The sequence below is a fragment of the Aulonocara sp. 'chitande type north' Nkhata Bay genome, linkage group LG13, assembly GCF_057382095.1.
Source record: "Aulonocara sp. 'chitande type north' Nkhata Bay isolate Kocher_YH1m ecotype deep benthic linkage group LG13, A_spYH_male_GT1.1, whole genome shotgun sequence".
In the NCBI taxonomy this organism is placed as follows: Eukaryota; Metazoa; Chordata; class Actinopteri; order Cichliformes; family Cichlidae; genus Aulonocara; species Aulonocara sp. 'chitande type north' Nkhata Bay.
The window spans coordinates 7777969-7789378 of NC_141356.1; the positions used below are offsets into that span (position 1 = coordinate 7777969).

The 11410-nt window shown below is 39.9% G+C and overlaps 2 protein-coding genes across 2 annotated transcripts; both read right to left on the reverse strand.

Moving 5' to 3' along the window:
- Positions 1-1356: 1356 nt before the first annotated feature.
- Positions 1357-6348, reverse strand: pkd2l1 (polycystic kidney disease 2-like 1). Its single transcript, XM_086258499.1, has 14 exons — positions 6066-6348; positions 5762-5875; positions 4864-4991; positions 3792-4045; positions 3479-3703; positions 3165-3393; positions 2918-3088; positions 2641-2822; positions 2424-2544; positions 2250-2345; positions 2047-2168; positions 1849-1966; positions 1593-1726; positions 1357-1494 (listed from the first exon to the last, which is right to left on the reverse strand). Exons 1-14 carry the CDS (start codon positions 6337-6339, stop codon positions 1368-1370), a joined length of 2295 nt encoding a protein of 764 aa, XP_086114625.1. The 5' UTR covers positions 6340-6348; the 3' UTR covers positions 1357-1367.
- A 2827-nt stretch (positions 6349-9175) lies between these two features.
- On the reverse strand, positions 9176-10243 carry atoh7 (atonal bHLH transcription factor 7). The gene has a single exon (XM_086258010.1). The coding sequence runs from the start codon at positions 10108-10110 to the stop codon at positions 9679-9681; it is 432 nt and encodes a 143-aa protein (XP_086114136.1). The 5' UTR covers positions 10111-10243; the 3' UTR covers positions 9176-9678.
- Between the last annotated feature and the right edge of the window lie 1167 nt (positions 10244-11410).

The window sequence follows — 11410 nt, forward strand, 5'->3', positions numbered from 1 at the left end:
TTTGACTGCTAGTGTCCTATCAGCAGATAATGATGACATTAGCTATTGTTTGATGTCTCAGTTATGTGTTATGGTTTTTATAATACTTAACACATGTGTTAAACCTCTCGTAAAACAAGAAAATACAAACCTATCAAAACTTGTTTAGAACCAAAAATCATTGAATTCACATTTTTATACCCAAATTTGAACCAACACGCTGGACTAATCAGAAAAAATCAAACATAACATTGAACCACTAAATTAACTAATTTTGCAACTTAATCAAAAACAATGTGTTTTACTACTTTTCTTGTAAAATGGTACATCCATGGAAAATTCACGGACAATAATAATTATATTTTAATATTATTTTGGTGAGTTAACCATCACAAAAACGTAAACATCGTTTTGTTATTACCTGCCCTGGTATTTTAAGACAGCTGTGGTATAAAGCTTACATTTAGTGGTGGTCTAATAAATTTGTTAAACACTGTGTATTAAGTTTTATTCATTTTGTATGTTTAAATTGATCTTCCTTTAAAGATGGTGTGAGAGCTGAAAGATTTACTGAAACAAAACTTGAGAAAAGAATTGTTGCAAGATTTCAAACACTGGTATCATTTCATAGTGAGTGCATCCCAATGTGATGAGTATGATTATTACACCTTGGAATGGTGTTGAAAAATTGAGCCATTTCGCTAAACCATATAAACTATCAAATTGGCCAATAGATATTGAGCAAATGTAAGCGAATGTGAACATTCATCAATAGATTAAAGCAAAGTATTCACTTGGAATTTAGTTGATATATGTATTGCCCAGAATTGGATTATATTACACAACTTCTCTATTTAAGTATATTATATTACACAGCACTAATGCATAACATAACATAACATAACATTATATATATATATATATATACTTAAACTGTGCAGTCAGCTAGTAGACAAAATATTATTTATACAATTTACATATCTGCATGATTTCTGTTCTTTCAATATTGAAATGTCGTATTGTCAGTACTTTATTTAACATGTATATTAGGAAGTTTTTATCCAGTTGTTTTCCTCAGAGGTTAATTACATACATCACTTGCTGGTGGAGCTGTGTACTGCTTGCCTTCGGGATGACATCTCTGGCGTCTGTTGTGCTGTCCTCACTGACCAAAGTCATGACTATCTGAGACAGTTTCATCTTTCTGGATAAGGGCAATTTAAAATTAATTGTTGTGTGTTTGTAAGACTGCAACCAAGAAAGTCTACTCTCATTTTCTAGATACTACAACACACTTGGTAGCTTGAATGTACTCTTCTGGAGCTGTTTAAGATTTCTAACATGTAATCTTGCTGTTTACAAGTGATGTTTGCTCACATCGTTACTGGTCACGGTTTCTTTGCTGTTGCAGCGTCTTTAGCTTTCCCTTGTAATCCCAGTTTCTCCATAATCAGCTCAGTCTGGGACGCAATGCCTGCCACGGAGCTTTCAAGGTGAAGAACCTGTTTGGCCAGACTTTTGTGGCAATAGAAAGGTAATTGAGTTAAATGTATTACTCTGGTTAGGAGAATGAGATAAGTGCATTCGCAGGTTAAGTTTAAAATTTGTCCCACCTCAAGAAATGTTCCCGCTCCACAAAGGTTTGACTGGAATTGCTCTTGTGCTCGTTGGATTTGACAGGCGGCTTCTCGTGTAATTCCATCTGATAGTTCATTCCGAGATTGTTGATTTCGGCACTGAGAGCCTCCTGACAAAAACGCACAAGCACAAGAAACATTTATTTTGTTAATTGGCAATCAAAATAAGAAATGATCAGAAAATTTTTATAAATATGAACATAGTCATATTTATTTTTTAATGTGCACAAACCCTCTTTTGCTCCAGCTCAGCTTTCATCCACCTCTGTTCGTCTTTATCTAGAATTTTGTTCCCGTCACGGTCAAACTTGGAGAAGGCTGCGTTTATTTCTTGATCGCCATGTCCCATCCTTCAAAATCATCACAGAAGTGAGGCTCAGGTTTAACAGTAAAATAATCAAGTGTTCCTTTTTGATATTTTGTCACTTACTCTTTAAGAGTTTCTCTGAAGTCCTGAAATTCAAGAGCTCCAGATCCAGAGTGTAGAACCTTCTGAACATCTGATATTTTCTCTTTTTTAAGCTTCAGCTTCATAAATGTCTTCATGTAGCTCTGATTTACAAGAAAAGTCTGGTAAAACATCATCCATAAATATGGCTAGTTTTATGCCAATTTCCTTGAATTAGCTTTTACCTGTTTAAAAATGTCAGTAATTTGTAGTTCATCTTTTTCAGAGAGCTCCTGCTTCACCTCTGCATATGTATCATTTATGATGGCCAGGAACATGTTCTGAGGGAAAAATACACAAGATAATGTGACTTCTCGGATCAGATGCTTTTATTATCAGTTATCTCGTGCATGACTTACCAGCAGAACAAAGAAAACAAAAAACACATAAGTGACAAAGTAGATCGGCCCAAGGACTCTGTTAGCGCTGTCGATGGCATCAAAATCAAAGTCTCCAAGAATAATTCGGAACTGTGTGAAGCTGTGGGGTGGACAAAAATTGTAAAGAACTACTAATTAACTGATGCTCGTTACAATTAAAACCCTTCATCCTGCCATTGTTTTCAACACGACTTACATGCACTTTACAAAGGTGCTGAATGTTTGAACCTGCATTCCAAAGAGCAAATATCCGAGTTGAGCATAAGCAAAGAACACGATGAAGAACATGATGGCGAATCCGAAGATGTCTTTGGCACATCGGCCCAGCGTGGAGGACAGCTGATTCATGGTCTTACTGAAACTGATGTACTTAAAAATCTACAAGGACGAGAAGAAAGCACACATTCTCTGGAGAGACGACAAAGCAAAATCGCACAAGCAATATGTTGGACTGAAAGGTGTCAGTTCTTTACCTTGATCCATGCGAAAAACAGGTTAACCGCATTCATGTTGTTATACTGGGTTTGCCAGAATGCCAGAAATTCAAAATCTGAATAGATGTTAGGATTTTTCAGCAGATTCCCAAGCAAGCTGTCCACTTTGATGGTCCGAAATACATTGAATATGATGGCAACAATGGCAAGCTGTAAGAAGGTTGTTAGTCTTTAGAAGGCCCTGAAAAATCTGATAAAATGACATGTTTGAACCATCTTTTCTTACCAATATGACAACAATGTCTAGTATGTTCCAGATGCTATTGAAATAGGAGAACTTGTGTATTTTCAGCTCAAGAATCTCCTCCACAATGTAGTAGAGGATGAATACACAGAAGAGCAACTCGCAGCCTAGGATGAAGTAGTCCCAGGTCGTTATGTAGCGAATCAGTTTGACTGTTCGGATCTGGTAGGAAGGGATTGCTCCACCGGTCGCTGGGAATTCAACCACCAACCTGAAGAAGCAGATGACACTTTGGTCAACCAATGGATGGGTATCAGCAGGTGGGTAAAGGTGCAATGGGCAGTAATGCTCCTTACGTGATGACGCAGAACAAGTTGATGTTCGCGTTGTAAGTGGAGAAGTCGATGAAGACTGCTCTGGTTCCTCTGTCCAGCCAAAGGTTGTTCTGTAGCTCTGTCAGTATGTTGGCGCTCTCCTCTTGTGTGCGACTCAGGTCTTGATAGTATCCTGCTCCACTGTAGGTGGCCACCAAGCCCCAGTAAGAGGAACCCTTTATCTCTTTCTCTGTGTGGTAGGTCCAGCTGCAGTGGAAAAACACAAATACTTAGAACACTAAATTGTGCTTCTGCACTTCTTTGTATGTCAGTAAGAAAACAGTGAGTGAATTACGCAGAGCCGTTGATGAGGCCGAAGCTCTGCTCGTCTTCCTTCTGGTTAGTGTAAACAGCGAAACAGCCTTTGATCCCATTTTCGAAGTCACTGTAGACAGTGCAGGAGTTGTTCTTGATCTTGATCTGCCTCATCCTGGGGACACCCAGCAGCATGTTCTCGTAGTAGATGAAAGACGTGTTTCCGCTTTCCAAGGGCTGGTTATTGTACCACGTTGTCCAGTAGAGTCCGTTCAACAGTGGGCCCTGGGCGAACTTTTCATAAAAAGAAAGAGTTTGATTTGTACCTTTCTTTGTGTTCTTAGTGAATTTTACCCCTCAGCCTGAAAGGTTTGGGGTATTGCTGTCACCCTGCAGGCAACGGGGGAAATAGACCGGTAGGCAAGCGTCAGGTGGTGTGGACACCCAACTTTGTAAACCCAATAACTCAAAAATGAGCCGACGTAGGATTTTCAAATTGATACCATCGACTAAAAAAAAACACATCTACAAAAAATCAAGACAAGAGTTTGGATATGATGTGATAGATGTTGCATAGATTTACATTTTTGAGTTTTATTATTTGTTACCATTTACAAGTAAGGAGAGCAGATGTGTTTAAGTTTGAAACTTACCAGGCAGGATCACTGGAAACCAAGCTTCTTATTTTTAGGCCTAGTAAAACAACTACTCATTTCTTTATGGGGTTGGAAGGACATATTTTTATATTCCTGCATGTACTAATAAACATATCAGTAACAATTAACAGTATTGGTAAAATCTTAAGCATGTGGAAAAAGATATGAAAGAAGCAGTAACACAAACATCACTGTTTGGTCATTTTAAGTGATGTGGTAATGCAGGGAAGAACATATTGTACTTAAGGAATAATCAGTTTTTATAATTGTTTTTAAGATGTTTCCATTTGAGTTCAGGCACTAATATACATGTTCGGTTAAATGAATCATATAGTTCCTTAAAATTTTGAGAACATCTCAGCTTTGAAGGAAATGAAAAAAAAAAATGTTGATGAAAAGAAAGAAACATTTAGTAGCAGAAAAATCACTGCCATGGGAAAAATGAGGAAAACTTACGGTCCAGAAGTCAGCCATGGAGCCAATAGACTGAAACGTAACCCCACTGCTACTGGGTGTATTCACAAACAGGTTCGTCATGGCGTTAGTGTAATAGTAGGCGCTTGAGCTGGTCATCCCATATGTCACTGAAAGACAACGTAATCACATCGTTAATGCCCGGTCATTGGTTCCTATCTGGCTTTGGTCAGGCTCAGCTCTGAACGTTGCTCCATTCAGTTTTCTGAGATAAGACTCGAATGCTGACACGCAAACCTGCATTGAAGACTTGTTGTTTGGCTTCTTTTTTTTTTTTTGCTTTGTTTTTACATCGCTTTAGCTATCAAACAGATCCAGATGAGAGGCCGTAATTTGTTTGAAGAGGGAGCACGCTGTCCTGACGCAAATGGCCTCATCAAACAGTGTAAATCTAACCCAGACAAAGGATGACGCTAAAAGCTCTTATCGCTAAAAGGCACATCCCTTTCAATCCTAGCTGGACAATGGCTTTTGGGAAAGAAAAATGGGAAGGCTATTTTGTAGAAGCCATTAAAGCAACGGGGATACTTTTAATGTTAAATCAACAGTCCAGAGCCTGTCAAACAGTGAGCACTTTAAAGTGATCAGTAATGCAAATACAGTGTTTGAAAGTAGACTTAGATGTGTTTGGATGTGTATCCCATATTTCAATGACAACATTATGCAAATTAAATACAGGATATTTTTTGGTAAGTAAAAATGTGTCTGAATAACTTCTTTTTGTAAATGTAGGAAAACATTTTTCATATCATAAGATTAAGCGTGGACAGGAAGTTATTGACCAGAGTGTTGAACATTAAGCATTCATTAAGCATATTGAACATTCAGTCAAAACTTTTGAGATCAGTGACGAGCAGAAATGTTGATGTGGAGTACTCACGGAGGCATATGTCCACCAGGAAAAAGACATAGACCAACAGCTCCCGCAGCGTGGTTCGGATGAACTGCTCTCTGTCGTCAGAGGTGTTTTCGGTCAGCGTTGTCCCCCACAGTGCTACGGAAAATAGAAGTTTAAATCATCAATATGTAATTACATGACACAAGCTTTTTTTGTTTTTTTGCTGGTCTGTCAAGCAGAAGTGTACCAGGCTTCGACTGGTTTTACTCGTACTTGTTACACTGCTCATACAGCTGAGATTCGAAGAAGAAATGTCAACATGAGGTAGATTCAAATGTGTTCTTGCCTTTGATAAAACAGCAGCAGCCTCTTCGTTTCTTCAGACTTTGGTCTTTGGTTGGTGGGTCCTCTGGGAGCGCTATCGGGGTATCCAGGTTGTACAGGCTATTCATGTTCCCCTCGAAGTGGGGTTTGGGGTTGAAGACAGTGGTGACCCGGGGGAAGGGTGGAGGGGAGCTACAGTAGCCCTGGTTCACCCAGCCCCCATTACCTACTTTGTCCAACTCAAAGTCCACTTGCCCAGTCAGGTGGCTCTCAGCCCGATTGTTCAGGGTCTTCATGGTGCAAGACGCGTGTGTTTCTCTGTGTGGAACTTCTGGTGTTTCGATTAAAGAGGAAAGTGAAGCTGAGCAGTGTCGGCAGCTTTTGAACACCTGCTGGAGAGGTGGATGACATCAGCTGTGTTGAGGGAGGAGCTGCTGGTCTACTGTTGTAGTCTTGAGATTGAGACCCTTTGAAACACATTGACGTAACAGCACAGTAGGTGTTCTGCTAACACACAGCATTGACATACTGGTTTCTATAGTGTTTGGATATATATATATATAATGCAGAACAATAACTAACATTGTTTGGTTTTCCATTTGATTCAATTAGAAAACAAGAAGCACTCAGAGAGCGCAAACCTCCACCAAGTTAGCTCACTCTCTGGGCACTCCTTACTTTGGGGTGGTGGACGGATGTTTAGTTTGACTATGTAAACATTATGTAGGAGTAGTTAATGGACAACAGGTATTGATTTGTGAATAAGTCAAGATCATTATATAATATTATACCACAGTATATTTCAGATTAACTAGGCAGCTCATTCTCTCTCTAAAGGCAGATATGAAATGGAAAAGTGAGGTCAGAGGTCAAATGTGAGATGATAGTTCAATGCAAACTATAATGTGATATTTAGAATACATATATACTGGTATCATAAATGTTGCCAATACAAACAAAGGCAGTAGAACCTTAGAAACATCCATTCACTTCCGCTTATCCTTTTCAGGGTCGCGAGAGCCTATCCCAGCTGTCATAGGGCGAGAGGCGGGGTACACCCTGGACAGGTCGCCAGTCTGTCGCAAGGCTAACACACAGGGACAGACAACCATTCGCACTCACATTCATACCTAGTGACAATTTGGGTTATCCAATTAACCTATCCCCACAAGCTGTATGTCTTTGGACAGTGGGAGGAAGCCGGAGTACCCGGAGGGAACCCACGCAAACACGGGGAGAACATGCAAACTCCACACAGAAAGACCCCAGCCTGATGTTGGAATTGAACTCAGGACCTTCTCGCTGTGCGGCAACAGTGCTAACCACCGTGCCACCTTAGAAACATTTGAAAGATATTATATGAAACTGTATTTGACCCTAAGGAAGAGGTCAGAGGTCTAATGTTGCGTTATATAGCACAATACAAACAATGGCAATAAGAAACATAGTTTCAACTATCTCTAGCATTATTATGACTTTGATCTATTTCAATTTGTTGACCTTGAACAAGAGGTCAGAGGTCAAATCTGAAATCTTTATACAGTAAATTCTACATGTTGACAGTACACACCATACTTGTAAGAATCCTAGTTTATAAGTTATAAGGCTTTTTGTCCATTTGTGACCAATAAATCATTAAGCTGACTTTGAAGCCCTTGGTGGGTGTAAGCTAAATTTTAATGGACTGTTACCATGACCTCACTCTACACCCCCACAAACTTTCATCAGAATTCATTCAAACCTTTTCGAGCTATCGTGTTTACAGAAACAACAACGCGCTCGCTACCAAAACATGTCCTTGGCGGAGGTGACAAAATAAGAGTAGCTTTCCCATCACTCGCATCCTTCGAAATGACATAAAGGACTTTGGTAAATGATAAACTTCATTCTTTTGTAGGAATCTCTACACAGTCCTGCGTGTTAATTTGCTGGAAATGTCCTATTAAAGGATAAACACGCAGCCATGAGCTGAATAAGGCTGAATAATTCAGCAGTTGAAAGACAGTTTACTTCCATGCTGAGCACATTGTTGTCACTATCGATTAATTGCATGTCAAGTATATTCTCTGTTACCAACTGTTCACCACTTGTGGCTGAATTAATGAGTCTAATTGGAGTTTCACTTACAGCCTCTGAATAGTTTCCATTATGCACTTTTAGCTCTTCCATTTATTAATTTTTGCATCATCTGCTTGTGCTATAACAAGCCTCTCGCAGCACCAGCCACTTGTATTATAGTCTTAAGCACTTAAATCCAAACACAGCTACACAAAAGAACAGCAGGGTAATCAGATGAGTTTAATGCGTTAGTGTTTGGACATTACAGCTAAAGCACTGCTGTAGATGTCTTCATCTTAACGCGGATAGAGTTTGGGGCCAGCTATGGGCGTTCATGCTTCATTGGCTCTGAACAGAGCGATTACGCACACCCACTGCCACACAATAGAGTTTAATTTCTGCTCCCCTGCTGAAGCGGTGGTAGAATCTGGCACGCAGGCTTCCTTAATCTGCTGCGGCTTGTGCCACTGTTCAAACTTACTCATATCTGTAATAATCACTTTTCAGTGGCTTATGATAATGATGATGATCATGATGATGACGGCTATTTAGATGGGTAGCCCTGTGGCTGTAAGAGTCGCTGATGATTATCTCTGCTTACATTAAACTAAATGATTGTACTGTTTTTTTAAAAGAAAAGTCTTTATGTATCAAGTAAATTTGATAGTTGATTTGCTAAATGATGCAAATTAATCACAAAGGCTATTTTCCACCCCGTGATGTAAAAGTGTCTTATCTCAAAGCACAGGACCTTCAAACTAAAGGATGATTTAATACCGAGGCTGCAGAGCGAGGCTTCGCTCTTACAGGGAGTTTGACATGTGCAACACAAACCATGCTGTAAATTATTTCTTCCCAGTGATAATTCCTCACGCAAAGTGACATTATAAGCATTTAAATGCCATACTTTGTTATACTTTAAACGTCACAGTTTTGGTATGAAGTACTCAGAAATTAGCTTTTTTTCATATGTATATTTTGCAAACTTGAATAGCAATAAACTGTGTGAAAAGGGAGAAAACCTCTCATAGCTGTACCAATAAAAACAACACTTATAAAGTTTCATACAAAATAATTTTATTTTTGATGAAAAACTATAATAAAAAAAAGTCTGTTGAAAAATAACATACTTTTTTCTTTTTTTTCAAATCTACAAACATGCATTTACACTTTGGGAAAATAGTTACTTTAGTTATCTGGACATCAGCTATGCATCTAAGACCTCAGTGATTTTTGCATAATCCATCAAACATTGCACAGCTTTTTTAGGGCCACATCAAAATAACCGATTAAAAAAATTACAACATTGCCTGTATCCTCAGTACAATCTAACGGTCTGCAATGACACTACAGCTGTTTCATTGCTATACTCTGAACAAAAACTTGCTCAACATTGCTGGGTTTCCTAGCAAAAACAAATGAAAGGCTTCAAGCCGAAACCGAAGACTCTTTGATTGTCATACAAAATGAAAATAATGCAATACAAATGTATTTACTGTCTCCTAGACTGGAGAAAAATGATTCACATTGTCATTCACATCCAACAACATGACTGATTATCTACTCGATGGAGCAGTTTACGCGTGCACCTCGTGCCCGTCAAACTGATACGAGAGCGATGAGTGGATGTACTCCTGTCCGGTAGCGGAGTCGTACCTCATGAGGCAGGAGTAGTTTTCAGGCTGCACGCAATCAAACTGCAGGTCCAGCCACTGCCTGTGAGAACCAGTGTGCCTCCTGGCATCTGTCAGGATCCGGTTGAGGGCCACGATGTAGCTGAGGGCCATCTGCAGGGTTTCATACTTGGACAGCTTCTTGTCCTGGCCCCACTGTGGGACCACCTTACGTAAGCGATCAAAGGCTGTGTTCAAGCCCTGCATCCTCTTCCTCTCTCTGGCGTTGGCAGCCATCCGGCGCCTCGTAGCAGTCTCGTACTTCTCCGGGCTCTTGGAGTCCAGCTCTGAAGATTCAGATCCAGAGTCGGTGCAGCTGGGTCGACGGGCCTTCATGGTTTTCGATTGAAGACGCAAACTAATCAGATTTATCAAAGAGGTTCCTACTTTCAAGATTCAGTGCTTCTCTGAGCTTTGATTTATTTGTTTTTCCAAGGCTTTCCCTGTGTGCGGGGTCTCAAGTATTTGCAACTCCAAGGAGTGCTCAGACTGAAGAGTCCAAGGTGTCTGTGATCCTGGAGACATCGGGGCAGCTTTTATAAGACAAAGCAGACGAACAGGTGGCAGCAGGTGGAGCCCCTGCCCCACCCCCACCCTCACCCTCAATATTGCTCATAGAGAAAAACACACCCATGGAGACTCATAAACACCCACACCCACTCCTAGGCACACACACACACACAAAACCTTAATGAAATTTCAATTATCTTGGGCTGGGCTATCTGGCCATGGCTTCACTCGGAGCCATGTGTCACAAAGACCAAAAGTCTACCATCTGGTAGCTCCACTCACCAGTGCTGAGGATGCAAACGAACTAATAGAGGCTAAAGCTCTAATGTAAAACCTACTAATAAACTATAAATGCTGGACTTCTAATTAAGTTAAATGCAAAAATAGATTTCTTGTATTAGAAGCTAAAACTTCAACACAAAAGGAATTTTATAAAAATCCAGTTTATGTCTCAGCCTCTAAAGGCGTGAAAGGAAGTTTTCAATCTGTACATAAATGAGTCTTTTCAGGTCTAATGTTTCTTTTACGTTGTTGTCTTTAACTGTCAGGATTCAGTCTTTACAACATATCCGATTTATATATAAATTAAATATGGACTCTTGGCTATAAAGCGATTATTAAGTCACATAAGCCATCGAGAGGAAGCCTTTCACTTAAAATGTAATTGCCTCTGTGCGACGAGAACCATAATCTGAGATTAGCCCGAGGCAGCGCGAGTGTAAGTGAGGCCTGTAACCTGAGGGACATTAACAGCACATCAGGGGATTATGACTTTCAAACAATATGGAGCAAGATGGTGTAAAGATTACTGCACCGGTGGAGGATTTTTTTTGGGGGGGGGGGGGGTGGCAGCAGTTTATGTTCAGATGTGGAGACTTTTATAATTCTCTTTTAAGGCTTTTTATCAGTGGTAATGAATGAGAGTGTATGGGATGCATTAATGTTCTTTATGTACTTGCGTCTGCATGCGATATAAATAATTGATCTGTTTAGTCGGCCGAGAAAATGAGACAGACAGAATAATTTGTCTGTCTGTCCTTCCCATCTGCCCACGCTGTCATTCAGCAGGTTCCAGTGACACTCAGACTTATTCTGCTGAAACACCTTAATGTCATTTGACTTCAAA

Excerpts from the sequence above, each read along its gene's own strand:
- atoh7 (XM_086258010.1), bottom strand. The coding sequence starts at position 10,110 with ATGAAGGCCCGTCGACCCAGCTGCACCGACTCTGGATCTGAATCTTCA.
- pkd2l1 (XM_086258499.1), bottom strand. The coding sequence starts at position 6,339 with ATGAAGACCCTGAACAATCGGGCTGAGAGCCACCTGACTGGGCAAGTG. Across the intron at positions 3,394-3,478 it reads AACTTGTTCTGCGTCATCAC|GTTGGTGGTTGAATTCCCAG; the intron begins GTAAGGAGCATT and ends CTGCTTCTTCAG. Across the intron at positions 2,169-2,249 it reads TTACTGACATTTTTAAACAG|AGCTACATGAAGACATTTAT; the intron begins GTAAAAGCTAAT and ends CTTGTAAATCAG.